This window comes from Carettochelys insculpta, chromosome 23 (assembly GCF_033958435.1).
Source record: "Carettochelys insculpta isolate YL-2023 chromosome 23, ASM3395843v1, whole genome shotgun sequence".
NCBI lineage: Eukaryota > Metazoa > Chordata > Testudines > Carettochelyidae > Carettochelys > Carettochelys insculpta.
Genome location: NC_134159.1, coordinates 1,725,316 through 1,741,215, shown reverse-complemented (window position 1 = coordinate 1,741,215; position 15,900 = coordinate 1,725,316). Strand labels below are relative to the sequence as shown.

The following is a 15,900-nucleotide window of genomic DNA, read 5'->3' as shown; positions in this document are numbered from 1 at the left end:
GTGGCCAGGCCCTGGAGCAGGTCCCCTCACCGAGACACACTCACCAGTCTTGCTGGGAGCCCTGGACCTGAGGCAGGCTGAGTCCCACACTTGGACGGGAACATTCTCCAATGGGAGCCCAGCCCCCACACTGCAACGTCTCCAGCGCAGATTATCTGTGCAGTAAGTCCTCCTCTCTTCCTCTCTTCTGGGCGGCTTTGGGTGTCCTCCCAGCAGAGTCTCAGTCTGTCTCCAGGCTGCTGCTGAGCAATGGCCTCGCTTCCCATTACAACCATGTACCACACTCCGCTCCTAACGTCCCCCGAAAAATCCCAGCTACCTTGAGATGGTGCATGCCACCTCCCGCCCCTGGGGAGAGTTTGCTGGGACGTTTGGGGGAAAAAATATCAAAGTTGTGCTGGTTATACCAAGAAGGAAACGGGGCCTATTTTTTGTTTTCCTTTTGGCATCTTCAAAAGGGCTCGAATGAGAACCCGACCTCATACTGTCTCCAGGCTGAGCTCCAGCAAAGGCAAGATGAATGGGTAGAAGCCAGGACCAGAGAACCCAGAGGGACCAATGGGGTGGGGTGGAGAGAAAATTGGGGGTTGGGGGAATGGTTTCAGAATGACTCTCTCTGGAGGGGGACCTGGCAGGGCTTGGGGGGTCAGGAAAGGGGAAAGAGCAGAGCTGGCTGGAAAAAAAAAACAAGAACATTTTCAAAAGCTGGGAGAATTTCAGCATCATGGGTTTTATTATTTTCTTCCTTTTCCTTGAAAACGAGGAAGGGAAGGAAAAAAACCCAGAACGCCTGCACCGTTTTTTAGTTTTTAATAGAAATGTTTCATAATCAAAACACAAAAGTTGCATTTCAATTTTCATGAAAAGGACCATTTGTGGGGCAAAGATGTTCTAAACATGGTGCTCAGCTGTTGGGACAAGACCCAGCAGCGGGGCAGAAAAGAGAGGCACAGAAAGGCAGGGGCTTCTCTCTAGGTTTGAAAACTGGAAGCCTGTTAAACCACTACAGACTTAAAGAGCTTCTCTCCCTTCCTCTTGCCACAGCCCACACAATGAATGAGTCACTGATGTTTGCAGGTGGACAGTGTGAGGTCTTTCTGGATGGCCTCTTGCTATCTGACAGGCCAGAGCCAGCTGGCTTTATCTCCAGCTGGACAGAGCCTATTGCACAGCCAAGGAAATTCTCAGACAGAGAACTTGGTTCAGAACAGAGCTAATACCAGAGGAATGTTTTCCCTCAGCTGATGCATAACTTCCAAGATTGTTACACCTTTAGAACAAAATTTAAATTTGGCAATGACCAGATACCCCAGGCCACCCCACCTCCATGCAGTTCAGCTGTCACCATGACCACACCCCTGCTATAAACCTCACACTCAGTTTAAACTTTGCTCGCTTGAATTTGCAGAGCTAAAAGGCCAAGGTCAAAATAACAAGCTGCTAAAATGTGAACTCCCATTCCCCACTCAAACGCTGTCTGCAATGCATGCTCCCGCTAGCATAAACTGCAGCGTGGGCCCCCCCACTGGCTTGAGTTGGTTCACAACAGAGATGAAAGTTCAAAATACAAACACGGAAGCACTGTGCACCTACCCAGCCCTACAGCACCACACACAACACAGCACCAAGTGAAGCAACCATGCATGGCATTCCTACAGCTGCTCTGCTGTCGCACCCACCAGCTCCTGCCTTACTCAACTCCCCGAAAAAAGCCTCACTGACTTCCGTGGGGGCAGGAGCTCCACAGGCTTGCCAAGCCTAAGCCTGGAAAACCAGGAGAGTTTTTAAAATACTGACAGGTGCTTTTATTAAATCTAGAAAGTAGGACTGAAGGGTTGTAAGTGATAACAGACAGAACAAAGTACGTCACTAAGCAAAATAAACCACACCAGCTAAGCCCAATGCATTACGAAACTTGTTATGTGCAACTCTTACCCTAACAGCTGTTCTGATCACGTTTTGCCACAAGCTGGGCAGCCTCTTAGCTCGATCCCGATCCTTCCTCCTGTTCAGGCACCTGGGTGCAGAGGCATTTTGGGTGGTAAGCAGAGTTCCCTGTCAGCTGGGTGCTTGTGCGGCCACCCAGGAGAGAGTCATGTGCTGCCCAGCTGATTAGCAGAGCACCCACCGTGCCCAGGGCTTGTCAGCAGGTGTTTCTAGGGGTGTCGCACATCTCCATATGGCTTGGGGCACAGAACAGAACTTATTCCGCCTATGGATGGGAAAAAATAGAGGCAACATTGGTGAGAAGTGGTAGGGGGGCTCCTGGCATTGGCAGCTCCCCGGTTGTTTGGTTTCCCACCTTTACAACCCTTTGGCCAAGGGCGTGAATTCTTTGTGTTCAGTTTTTCTCACTGTGGCCGTGTCTACACTAGCCCAAAACTTCGAAATGGCCATGCAAATATTCAGTGCTTCATTAGCATGCGGGCGGCCGCAGCGCTTCAAAATTGACACAGCTCAGTGCCGCACAGCTCGTCGCGACGGGGCTCCTTTTTGAAAGGACCCCAGCTACTTGGAAGTCCCCTTATTCCTATGAGCAGATGGGAATAAGGGGACTTCAAAATAGCCGGGGTCCTTTTCAAAAGGAGCCCCATCAGGCCGAGACGCGCGGCGGCGAGCTGCATCACTTTCGAAGCGCCGCAGCCGCCCACATGCTAATGAAGCTCTGAATATGTATTTCAGTGCCTCATTAGTAAACTTCGAAATGGCCATTTGCACGGCCATTTTGAAGTTTTGGGCTAGTGTAGACACGGCCTGTGAGTGAAAAAAGTACAAGATCCAAAATGGGTTCTTGTATCAGGTGGCCTGGACACATGTCCGGGCAGGACCAGCCACAGTCCAGGCTCACAGGAGACTATTCACAGGTTGTTGGTTTGGGTTTAGGGCCACTATGTTTCCGGAGTATCACTGATGGCCCTCATTAGCCCATCTAGATTTATGAACAGGTTCACACTTCAGATTTCTGACTTCACGTACAAGGGTGACACGTGCACAGAAATTGAACATGCTGACTCAGCAGGCCGTAACTTTAAACATGATGTTACATGATGTGTTTTGTCTAAAGCTTGTTTGAATTCTGGATATTCATATTGATAATTCAGTGTTCATGAAGCATGGCATGACAGAGGTGCCAAGCACATACCCATGAAGCATGGCATGACAGAGGTGCCAAGCACATACCCATGAAGCATGGCATGACAGAGGTGCCAAGCACATACCCAGCTAGCCGTTACTAAACTAGTCACTAACCAGAGCAGCTGACCGGCAGGTGCTGGGGCTTGGGGGAGGCATGGGTGAGCTGCCCTGAGTATGGCTGTGCACTTCCAGCTCCAGGGCAGACGAACGCTGAGGTCTTGAACGTGGGTGGTCCTGTGAGGCCCTGGGACTCTATTAAGGAGCTCTGATTCCTGGAGAGAAGGGTGATAAAGGGCCTGAGGGCTGAAGGCATCTCATTAGAGGCCAAGCAAGGACATGCAGGGCCATAGGGTTCGACTCCTTGTTCAGCCCTTGTACCTAGTTACTGAGGGTCAACCAGGAGCTGCCAAGGCCTCCATGCCAGCACCAAGAGGGTCATCTCTCTCCTGGCTCCTTGTTGCAGATGACGAGCTGCGGTACGCGATGATCATTGTCCCTGCCTTCCTGGCCTCGAGCACATTCCTGGTGGTGATGGTCATTGTCTGGAAGACATGCAGGAGGGCGCAGGATGCTGAGGAGGGGCCCATCATCTTGCTGGAAGGTAAGGACATAAGCTTTGCAGCTTGGAGTCTCCCTCCCCCCAAGAGGCCTTTGCCCATCTCTATCTCCAGCCCTGGCCCTCTCCTAGATACTCAAGTGACCCCATCAGCAAAGCTTGCCAGGTGAGTCCAGGTTAGGAGCATTTCACACCCTAATGAGCCCTGTGGCTGTGTAGGGACAGAACACAACCAGCTGGACACACAGCATGCAGCTGAGATGGGAAGGGGAAAGGACCGAAAACAAGCTGTGCACAATGGTGCCTGTAAATCTCAGCCCAGCCTTTGGAGCAGGTGCTCCCGTGCGATCCAGCTGCAGAATGCATCCGAGAGGTGAGCTGCAATGGTCAGATCATGTAGGAGTTGTGAGTCTCAGTCCCCAGCTCCGACCATTGTACCACACTTCCTCCTCATCAGTGCTTGGTCCCAGTCAGTGAGGGTGTAAGCTGAGCAATCCAGGGATTTCCCCAAAGCTACAGGACTGTTCAGTCACGGCCGTGCAGCCAGTGCAGTGCATTGCAGCAGGAAGCCAAGGCTCCGCTGGGCAGTAGCAACTCAGCTAGTTTCTGCTGTGTTTGTCAGGAGATGCCATGGCAGCCGGGCTCCCAGGGCTCTCGTGAGGCACCAGGATGGATGGTGCTCCAGGCCAGAACCATTCCTGGGGCTGGCTGTGTTGACAGCACCTGCCCTGGAGGCCTCTGCAGTGGCAGTGCACAGTCCCGGCAGAGATTCTGGGTCCTGATTTAGCATCCAGCCTGAAGTGAGCTTGTCATTCCTGCTGGGAGTGAACAGGTCCAACCCCTGCGTCAACCCCTTCTGCACACAGCACTCAGCCTTACGGCCCAGCCCTGCTGAGCACCAGCTGAAAGAGGGTCCGTGGAAATACAGTGCTGGAGACAGCGTGGCATTTTAGCCTGTCCCTTCCTCCCTCCATCACATGCCACATCTCACAAGTGCTGCCCACCAGTGCAGTGTTGCAGAGCTCTGCACGAAAGAGGAACGCAGAGAACTGGAGCAAGGCCTGGGCCTGGCGTGTCCCACATGTAGCTCTATACACTGGCCACATGGGGCTATAGGGCCTGTTGAAGGTGGCTAGTTGGCCTCAACAAGAAATGTATTTGCAGACGAATGTGGCTAGTTTGCTGTGACAGCAGCTGCTAATAGTGGCTCCAGGCTGCTGCCTCTTGGGGCCGAGTCCCCACCACCTTCTGTGTGTGCCAGGTCTATGTCCGGGCAACTGGTAAGTGCCTGTGGCAGGTCAGGAGCGGGAAGGGGTAAGGCAGCCCCAGAACCCTAGGGTGGGAAGCTTGCACAGAACCTGCACACACCCCAGCCAGAACTACTGTCCCCGCCCCCCTCCCATCTATAAGGGAGCAAATTCCCACACATCAGGAAAATCCAAGCACCCCCCTCTGGCCCCCAGCACTCTGACTTTTCCACCGAGGGGCTTCCTTCCGGTTTGGGATGCACCGGACGATGTTTCTTTCTTGGCAGATGATGAAGATCTTCCAAGGCCAAGCTGGAAGGAATGCAACTCCCTGACTGCAGCCACTTCACTGGAGGGGCTACAGGAGCTGAAGGATTCTCTCCTCGCAAAGTGGGAGCTGCCTGAGGACTGGCACATCCAGGACGAGACCTTCCTGTGCATGGGGCGATACGGACAGATTTCTCGAGCCACCCTCAGCCGAACGGGTTCCTTGGGGCCTTCGCTGCCCGTGATTCTCAGGAAACTACCAGGTGAGCAAGCTCGGGGGAGAGGGACCTTTCTCTTGCTGCCAGCCAGGCTTGGGCTGTGCGATGGCCCACACGGGATGCCTGGAACAGGAGAAAGCTCTGCGAAGGCAGCTTAGCCAACGTGCTGGGCGGCTACACTTGGAGCTATCCTTTGAGGAAGGGGATTGTGTCTTGGGGGTGTCGAGGCCTGCTGCAGACTCATGTCTGCAGGATGCCGGCATCATGCGGTGGGGGAAAGGAGGGAGTCTGTGCCACCCACTGGCCCCACTTATTTAATAAGAGCTGGTGGCCAGGGAAACTTAAGCAGCTTCTAGCATTTCCTTGCTCAAACTCCCTAGCTCCAGGTTCCTTTGGTGACACTGCGCCCTCCCCGCCGCAGCACCACCCAGCTCTGGGCTGCAAATGCAACCTGGATCTCCTTTCTGCTGAGCTTCACTTTGCTTCTCCGGGGGTCATTCTCCTTTCTGGTCAGCGCTTGGGCCCTCGGCTCTCCTGGCTTCCCACCTCCTGCTGCCCGCCTGTGCTGTTAATGCTGTTTCTGGTTCCCTTCCATCAGGGGCCTCCAGCCCTCAAGAAGTGAAGAGTTTCATAGGAGTGATGAAGTTTCACCTCAAGATCTGTGACCATGACAGCCTGGTGAAGGTCCTGTGGTGCCAAAGCCAAGCGCTGCCCCTGTGCCTCATCTTGGAGGCTGTGAGTCCTGGGAATTTATTGGGCTTCCTGTGGCAAACCCGTCAGGTGAGAGGAGCCATGTGGCTTTGAGGTGGCTGAGCCGTAATGGGGGAATAACAGGCAATGCATCACCTCTGCCCCCTCCCTGCATCGTGGCCTGGCTGGTTCTCCAAGCAGCAGCGGAATAAAGGCAGGAGAGCTGGAAAGTCTCCTGGTAATTGAAGTTTGTCAGAAAGCCCCAGTTTGACAGAGTTCAAGGCCAGGAGAGCTCAATAAATCACCTCATGTGACCTCTTGGATAGCCCAGGCCCCTGCATTTTACCCAGTTACCTGCATTGGCCTTGTTTTCCACTGCATGCCAGAGTGTGAAGACGGGACATGCAGAAGGGACCAAAATAAAAGCACTAAATTGGGGACTAACATAATGTCAGTCACAGGTGTTTTGATATTCCCTGAAGTTTGTCAGATATTTATTTGCAAAAACTTTGGCCTAAGGGCATGTCAGTTCGCTGTCCTGCTGAATACAACATCGATTGCGGGATCCATGATGCAGCTGTTCTCTCTTTTATATATTCTTAATCAATATTTCAAAGCTGATTTTATATTGTAAATGTACTCTTAAGTCTTCAAGAAGTTCCAGATTGTGACACATTACAGGCACTGAAACAAAGACATTATTTTAAATTAATATGTCACAGTGGTTTAGTGTATTCACAGCATAATGAAATACAGTCAGAAAAAGGGAACACTATTTTGTGTGACCTCACTAAGAATAAATGTCTATGAAATTTCATGTTTATGTTAAGATATGTCTCCCAAGATTTTAGACATAACAAAGGATTTTATATCTTGCTAAGGTACTGATTTGGGTGGAAGGTTCTCTTAAAACTAATTCATCAACTAGAAGAAAGAGAAATCATTTGTCCAGCTGGCTGGGAGAAAAGGGCTGTTGTCCCTTTAAGGACTCTCTCCAACAGAGGGTGGAGAGAAATTACAGCAGGGATGGACAGAAAGCACAGGAAAACTTTATAAGCAAGTTTTTGTACCACAGTAATTAAAATTAAAAAGGGTGTTTTAGATCAGAATGGTCATTTGAAGAATTTATTAAAACACTATTTGTCTGCAGAGTCAAGCATGTAAGGCTAAAGCTGAATACTCGTATTGCACATCTCAATATCTAGGCAAGGATTTTTTAGAGATGTTATTGTATAAGTTTCAGCCACAAACTAATGAAATATTTAAAGCAAATTCTAAACTAGACATAGTCAAGTAATGTACAGCTGGTTTTGTCAGTAAATTCAGACACTGACAGTAATGTCGCCAGGTTAGCACAAGCTGGTTAAATAGCTTCATTACCACTTAATGGCTCTTTCATCGGTTCAGTGTTATGCTAATAGGTCTGGCAAGCTGGATGCCTTTTAAATTGTCAGTAGCTAGAACTCATCAGGAGGAGGACTCACCAGGCTGCTGTGGGAGCCTGCAGGAATGGTGACAATAGGGAGCAGAAGAGGTAAGAGGTTTAGCACTAAGTCCCAGGAAGGCAGGACTTGCTCCTGTCATCTATTGCCCATGCCCCTGGCTCACACAGGGCAGGAGGGAAAGGGAATCTGACACTCTCTCACCTGGGGGAGGGGACAGGGTTAAACCTGCCAAGGCCCTGACTCTCAGCCCCAGCCTTGTCTGCTGTGCTGGCAAGGTAACCTGGATCAGAGCGGCACTAGTGGGCCCCCCATGGAAGTTCTTGTCGTGTGGGGCAGCATTTGCAGGGACAGGGCAGCTGTCTGAGAGAACTGTCTCTTGTTCTTTTGACTTGGCAGGGGGCCGTACCCGGTCAGGGCATGGGTGGCCTGACGGAGAAGACGGTGTTTGCCCTGGCAATCCAAATTGCACGTGGCCTGGTAAGAGAGAGGAGCAGGCTTGTTATTTCAAACTCAGCTTGTTAATCTTTAGAGAGGAGAGTCCAGCTTCTCTCCAGAGCTACAGAACAACCGTCCATTTATCCAATCCACATTCCTTTAACGTGCCGACAAGAATATTGTGGGTGACTGTATCAAAAGCTTTGCTAAAGTCCAGACCAATCACATCCGTTGATTTTCCCCTATCCACAGAGCCAGTTATCTCATTGCAGATGCTAATCAGACTGGGGAGAGCAGCAGCTGCAGTGGCTAACTCTGTGGCTGCTGAGCCAGAGGTGGCAGACCCCTTGCTACTCATGCAGGCCCAGAGTCTCCCTTGCACATGCGAATGCAGCTCTTCTGATTGCAGGAATATCTGACAGCAAGCCAGAAGCTGATCCATGGTGACGTAGCAGCTCGAAACATCCTGATCCACCAGGATATGCGAGTCCGGCTCTGCGGCCTGGGGCTGGCAGGGGAGGTCTACCGCAGAGGCATGCTGCCAGCTAGGAAAGCAGCTGAGGTGCCCATCAAGTGGCTGCCGCCAGAAAGGATCCTGAAGCACCCAGTCACAGCCAAGGGCGACGTGTGAGTTAGCACTGGCTACAGCACATCTGAAAGCAAGGGGCTCTGCAGAGCTGAGTGGGGAACAGCAGAGGAAACACATGCTGGCTCGCAGGGGAAAGCCGGGCACCAACCGCTTCATGTTTGGGTTAGAGTCAGGCTGCACTGGAGTGAACCAGGGATTTTGCCAGACCAGGGGAAAGCTGAGTCTACACATAGAAGCCAAAGGGCAGGCAGAGACAAGCCCCGATCACCCAGCAGCCAGTGGCAGGGCTGGGGAAGAAAGACCAGGTCTTCTGAGGCGATAGCCACATAGGAGAGCTCACAAGGACAGCTGTGCCAACGCGGCCGCAGGGCCGTAAGCGCTCTGGCGGAGCCATTCCCAGCTGACAGTTTCACAGCACTTGAACTCAGCTACATGAGACTGAAACTGGCGTTTGCAGAATAGTCACAATTCCCACCCGCTCCTGGCCAGTCTTCACGCAACTCTTGTGGCTGCGCTCAGTGATGCAGCAGGGTCAGGCCACACAACCCTCTTAGCTAGGCACAGCGACACAGCCCTGATGCAGGACACCTGGGTTCTGTCTCAGGGGTAGGCCTTTTTCCCAGGCCAGTGCTGTCCATCTAGTTGGCCACATGGGTTTTCTGGGACCAGATGAACAGCAGCACAGCTGGGGCTGAAACAACGCATAGGTACAAGGTGTGGAACAGAGGAGCTGGGGGAATAAATGGATGTGTTAAATACATGAGCATATGCGACTGCTCAAGGAGGACACTTGCCACCTGACTGCCCCTGCAATGATTCCTCCCTGCACCATCCCTCGGCCTGGCAGGGCCATCCCTAGGGGCGTGCGGGACACTGGACAGCCCCACCATCTGCCCTAGTCCCTGGCTTTTCCTGCCCCGACCCTCCATCCCCCACCCCTCCTCACTGGGGCCTGGAGCAGGGTCAGGTCTCCGGCAGGTGGGAGGACCGCACAGGGCTGGTGGCCAAAGCTGCGCTAGGTCTAGAGCCAGCGGTGCAGCCGCAGGTAGGTGGGACACTGGGCTCTGGCCCCACAGCTGTAGGTCCTGTCCCCTCTCCTCATGGTGCGGGGGGACATGAGCCTTCCTGGGCCCCCCGAGGGTCACCGCTGCGCCTGGGAGGAGCTGTTTTGACTTTGTTTCGCTTGTGCTTCCTCCCCAGATGGTCATTCGGGATTCTGCTGTATGAGATGATCACACTAGGTAACTCCTCCCATCCCCCACAGCTTTGCTGTTGTCCCTGAATCAACCAGTGACTGTCCAAGGAAAGATCCCAGCACACCAGTGGCGTGGCCACATGTCCTCTCCCCGGCGCCGGCCAGCTGGCCTGCATCCAGCCCTTCAAGTCCTGACAATGACCCCGTGCACAAACCAAATCCCTAAACTGTTTCCCTACCACCTGAGGGTATGTTTGGCACTTCTGTAGTGCCTTCCCAGGGTCCCAAGCACCTGCAAGGAGGGTCCCCTCCTAGGCTATGTCTACACTAGTCCAAAACTTTGAAATGGCCATTTCGAAGTTTACTAATGAGGCACTGAAATACATATTCAAAACCTCATTAGCATGCGGGCGGCCGCCGCACTTTGAAATTGACGCAGCTCACCGCCGCGCAGCTCGTCCAGACGGGGCTCCTTTTCAAAAGGACCTCGGCAACTTCGAAATCCCCTTATTCCTAACAGCAGATGGGACCATGGGTATTTCGAAGTTGGTGGGGTCCTTTCGAAAAGGAGCCCGGTCTGGGAGAGGCACGTCAATTTCGAAGTGCCACGGCTGCCGGCATTCTAATGAGGCGCTGAATATGCATTTCAGCGCCTCATTAGTAAACTTTGAAATGGCCATTTGCATGGCCATTTCGAAGTTTTGGGCTAGTGTAGACGTAGCCCTAGAGATGGGAAAACAGACACAGGCATTAGGCCCTGCATCTTCCCCCTCCCCTAACCAGCAGCCTGCACAGCTAGAAGTCTGTGCGACAGCCCAGCACATCTGGTGGCAAGGAGCTTTCCTGCCACCCAGCTTCATTTCTTCCCTCGTAGTTACACACCCTGGGAGCACCTGCTAGCCCCTATCTGCGCCCTGCACATGCCTCGCAAAGCCCATGCCCCCAACCTTTTGTTACTTCTTCGCCAAGCAGGCAAGGCTGAGGGCAAAGGTGCCTGAAGCATCCAAAGGGTGAAATACCCCTGTGTCTGAGTCTGCTTCCTGTGGCAGCCTCCAGTGCACAGACGTGTCAGAGACAAGCCCGGGCAGGAGGAGTGGGTGCTCCGGTACCAGCCAGTCTCTGGCTGTTACATGCCTCTAGGAACTGTTATCACAGGCGACTGAGCAGGGTAGCTTACAGGGCTCTGCTAACCTGTTCAAGCCAGCCTGCCCAGGACGGAGAGAGGGCCCCGTTCCCTTCTCTTTGTTCCACTAGTGACAAGGTCCCTTTAATCCTCCTCCTGAAACAATCCTCCCACAGCTCTTCTCTGCCACAAACTGTTTGGAGGTGAGCATCTCAGCTAGAGTTGAACTCGGGCCTCAGATCAGCTGATGGCTCTTTATTCTGCTTTCCCAGGTGCTCCCCCTTACCCAACCCTGCAGCCCTCGGAAGTGTTCTCCTGGCTACAGCAACGGTCCCGCATGCAGAAGCCAGACCAGTGCGGTAACAACCTGTAAGTGATTTGTGACCTCAAAGACAACTCAGCCATAGTCAAACTGACTGATTCCAGTGAGGTGGAGTCATACGCAACACCGCTAGGGAGGGACCCGACTACACAGCAGGGGGACAGCCTTGTGCTTAGAGCCCAGGCCTGCGGGCCTCTGCTGGGCTGTGTTCGCAGCTGGGATGTCTGTCCCTTTCCCTCTCTGGGCCTCCTGTGTAAAATGGGCACATCATGAGGTTTAGTGGGGACGGGGAGATGTAAACTACCCAAAGCCCCCAGGCCCTCGGAGAGCTGCAGGAGAGGTCCCAGAGTGCCAAAATGACAGTAATCAAATGCTTGGCAGGGAGAAGTGTCAAGACAGAGTTAGGGCGTTGTTGGATTTACTCCTCCGGTGAGCTGGCGCCAGCTGCCATTCTCCTACATTAGCACGCGGGGGGATGAGAACGGGAGCTGTGACCATTGTGTCCACGTGCCCTGTCGCTGCTGGCTGTGCAGTATCACACTTGTGGTAAGGAAAGGCGAAAAGGTGCCTTTTCAAAACTGGATGTCAAATGCTAGTGAGGAAACCAGAAAGAAGCGTAAACTCTGGGAGGCCAAATGTAAATGTAGATTAGGAGACCAGAAAAGAGTTTGAAGAACAACTGGCTAAAGACACAAAAACTAACAATCATTTTTCAAAGTACAACAAAAGCAGAGACTGACCAAACAACAGGGGGGTCATTGACAGCAGAGGTGCTAAAGGAGCACTCCAGGAAGATCAGATCCTTGCAGGGAGACTAAATGAATTCTCTGCATTGGTCTTCACAGCTGAAGATGGGAGAGAGGTTCCCAAACCTGAGCCATTCTTTTTAAATGACCAGTGCGGGGAGCGGTCCCACACTGAGGTGACAATAGATGAGGTTTTGGAACAAACCGATAATTAAATAGTAATAAGTTACCAGAAGCAGATGGCACTCAGCCAAGTGAAGGAAATCAGGTATGAAATTACAGAACTACTATCTGCGGTACGTAACATATCTCTTAAATCAACTTGACCAGAGAATAGCTAAAGCAATGCACATTTTTAAAGGCCCCAGTGGCGATCCTGGCAATTACAGGCTGGCAAGCCTAGGCATATTGGTAGAAACTATAGTAAAGACCTAAATTATTAGACACATAAATGAACAGAATATGTTTGGGAAGCATCAATATGGCTTCTGTGAAGGGCCGTCATGCTTCACCATTTGATTAGAATTCTTTGAGCTGTGTCAAGAAACGTGCCCAAGGGTGATCTAGTGTACTTGAACTTTCAGAAAGCCTCATTAAAGACTTAAAGTGAGTCCTGATTAAAGACAAACTAAGCAGCCCTGGGAAAAGAGGGGAAGTCCTCCAATGGATCAGTAACTGGTCAAGAGGTAGGAAACAAGGGGTAGAAATAAATGGTCAGTTTTCAGGATGGAAAGAGGGAAACAAAATCACAGGAACCCCTGGGAGCTCTTCTTAGACCTATGCCATTAAATGCTACAGAGACAGAAGTGAACAGTGGGCTGGCAAAATCTGAAAGTCATATAACGTTACTTAAGATAGTTAGGGCTAAAGCTGACTGAGAAGACTTATAAAAAAAATCTAACAGAAGTGGATGATTGGGAAACAAAAAGGCTTGTGAAAATAAATGATGAGAAATGCAAAGTACTGCACAAAATCTGGGAAAAACAATCCCAACTTATACCTACAAAATAATGGGATCCAAATTAGTTGTTACTACTCAAGAAAAAGACCACGGAGTCATCTTAGATAGTTCTCTAAAAACATTTACTCAATGGACAGTGGCAATCCAAAGCCAGAACAGAGTGTTAGCAACCACTAGGAAAAGGATAAATAGCAAATAAAACATCACAACAACAATATATAAATCCATGATACTCCCATATCATAATACAGTTTAGGACACTATAGCCCCAAGGCCTCCCAGCTACTAACTAACTTCCTTCCTGAAACCAACTGAATCCAAGAGGCAGTGTGACCTGTCAAGTGCCCTGAATCCATCTGAGCACAAACCAGTTACCACCATGCAGAATTTAACTCGTCACTTTAAATCTCCCAGGTCCCTATGGCTGCAGAGACCAGCAAAAGCTGAGCAATTATTACTATGTGTCTAATTCAATGCAGAGACATATATGACATGTTCTTGCTACTGGGTTTTTCTTTGTTGGTTTGTTCTCTTGACTTAATACAAAGGTTGTACCTAATATGACTTGTATCTGTTACTAACAGGTATCGCATCATGAGGAGCTGCTGGCAGTGGAAAGCTTCTAAGAGGCCTATGTTTTCACAGCTGATCAACCAGTTGGACTCTCACATGCCCCATGCAAATGACGCACAGCCACTTTCAGCCACTGACAGGCTGGTCCTCAGTGACTACCAGCGCATTGCAGGGGTCTCCCCTAGGGAAGCCCCTGGCGAACTCTGTCTCTCTGATCCTTGTGTAAAGCACAACACAGACAGTGCCAGTGCAGCCCTGTGAAAGGCATGGCAGAGAAGCAGCTACAGAAGGTGACTGTGGCAAAGTTTCTATTTCCACACATTATTTTTCAATGAGAAAAATTCAAGGGCAAGGCCTTCAGAGAAGAAGGAAGAGATCTAAAAACTCCTTGACCTGACCAGGCAAGGGAACTTCTCCTGCCTGAGCCAAGTAAGCAGTTTCTGATATCTTGTGTGTTTTCATGAGTTAAAGAAAGCACCGAAGGCAGCTAAGGAAGTCATCCTAGCATTAACCAGAATGGGGAAGAACATACTAAGAATACAAATGTTATTTCTATACTTCCCCTGTGCCAAAGCATCTGGGTCACTGTCCAACAGGAAGAACCACCAGAATTACAAAGAAAATCCCTCCTTCAGCCTGCAAATCAGGGAGGCAGCTTGGTCTAGTATTTACTGCAGGAGACTGAGTACCAGCATTCTTAGGTCCAGCTCTGCCACAGTTAGCCGCAACCTTGGGCAGATGAATACTTGCATAAGAGGCCAGTGATGTTTAGTGCCCAACTGGAGACACAAATGGTTTGACTTGGTGCCAGATGCCAGTGGCTCCAGCCAGAAGCAATGGAAAGAAGCTCTGCAAAATCAAAACTAAAGTGACTTGGTTGGGCTCACCAAAGCAGTGGCCTCATCTGAAAATGTGGGCCTGAATCCATCCATCTGTTTCCCCAGCAACACTTGACCATTCCAAAGGCACTGAGTTGCTAGTTGCTTCTGTAAGATTTTCAGATGAGAAGGCCCAAGTATTGGAGTTTTGGAAACAAAAGAGGCCTCCCCACTTGAAAGCAAGGGAAAGCAAGAGGCTGGACAGACATTAATACAGGGCAGGGGCTTTTTTACACAGTGTTCGCTTTGCCTTGGGGTGCACCACCAGGATCATGTATGAAGGCCAAAAGTAAAAGTGGGATGAAAAAAAAAAGACTAAGATAAGTTCATGCGGGATAGATCCAGCAATGGCTATAAGTCATGATGGACAAGGCTGTAAGGACTTGCTCTGAGTACCCTTAAACCTCTAATTGTAGGGGATGGATTACTCCGTAATTGCCTTGCTCTGCTGATTCCCTTTGAAGCACCTGGTATTGGCCACCATCAGAAGACAGGAACTGGACTAGATGGACCCCCTCTGAGTAGTTCTTCAGAAACCTGATTTCATGTGCAGAAGACACAAGTGGCCCAGGGAAAGGGAAGGCCAGGAATCACTGGGCTCAATGTGGTTTTCTTTCTGCTATGCAATGCAGTTCTTTATGTGCTGGAATCTCTTCACCATGCCAAGCATGATAAGACTTGTGTGTGTGTATGTGAGAGGGGGAGAGAGAGGGAGAGCCAGCCAAGTCTCTCTCCCAGATAGTCTTGTTATGCTAGAAAGTTTTAATCAAGCCAGTCTTTGATCTGTCACTGGCGATCCCTCAAGGTCTTTCACAGATTTTATATTTCGTGGATCCTTGGCAACTGAGGAGTCCAGTCCTGGCACCACAGGCTCATAGGCAGACGTGGGAGGTGGTGCTGGAAGACAGGATTGGACCACAACTGTTCCATGAGAATTGTCTTTTTTCCCATTTTTCTTCAACCAAGGCCAGGTGATTTTCCTCCTAAGTGCATATTCCCTCTATGGCAAGTTCAGATCAGATATCCCTGTGTGGGGCTGCTGTCCCCCAGTGTGGGGCATCAGGGCCATGTCTCTTAATATTTATCTTGAGGGTATCTCCAAAGTGTTTCCATTGGCCTCCCTGTTTGGTTTCTCCTTTGCTAAGTTGGCCATGCAGCAGTTGTTTGGGAAGTGCACATCAGGCACATGTGTATGGTGCCTGCTCCACCTCCGCTGCTGCTGGATGGTCACGACCTCACCACTGAAGATGCTGACCTCTGTGGGGATGCTGACGTCAGTATGAAGACCCTCCAACTTCATGTTGAGGACCTTCTGAAGAAGCTGCTGAGGATGGGGTTCCAGGGTTTTCTGGTGTGCTCTTTAAGTCAGCCAAGTCTCAGCCATGGAGGTGAGTTGGGATTGCCACTGCTTTATAAACTGAAATTCCAGCCTGTGTTCTGATGCTTTCATTGTTGAACACCTTTGATCTATATCCAGTTGCAGGGCTGGATAAAGCCAGTGGGTGTGCTGGGCACCCTCC

General features: G+C 50.8%; 1 protein-coding gene across 1 annotated transcript; it reads left to right on the top strand.

Moving 5' to 3' along the window:
* The first annotated feature begins 110 nt into the window (after positions 1 to 110).
* Positions 111 to 13,763, top strand: LOC142000949 (tyrosine-protein kinase STYK1-like). Its single transcript, XM_074975668.1, has 9 exons — positions 111 to 162; positions 3,599 to 3,736; positions 5,226 to 5,468; positions 6,022 to 6,203; positions 7,955 to 8,035; positions 8,403 to 8,620; positions 9,783 to 9,823; positions 11,173 to 11,269; positions 13,514 to 13,763. Exons 1-9 carry the CDS (start codon positions 111 to 113, stop codon positions 13,761 to 13,763), a joined length of 1,302 nt encoding a protein of 433 aa, XP_074831769.1.
* The last annotated feature ends 2,137 nt before the right edge of the window (positions 13,764 to 15,900 follow it).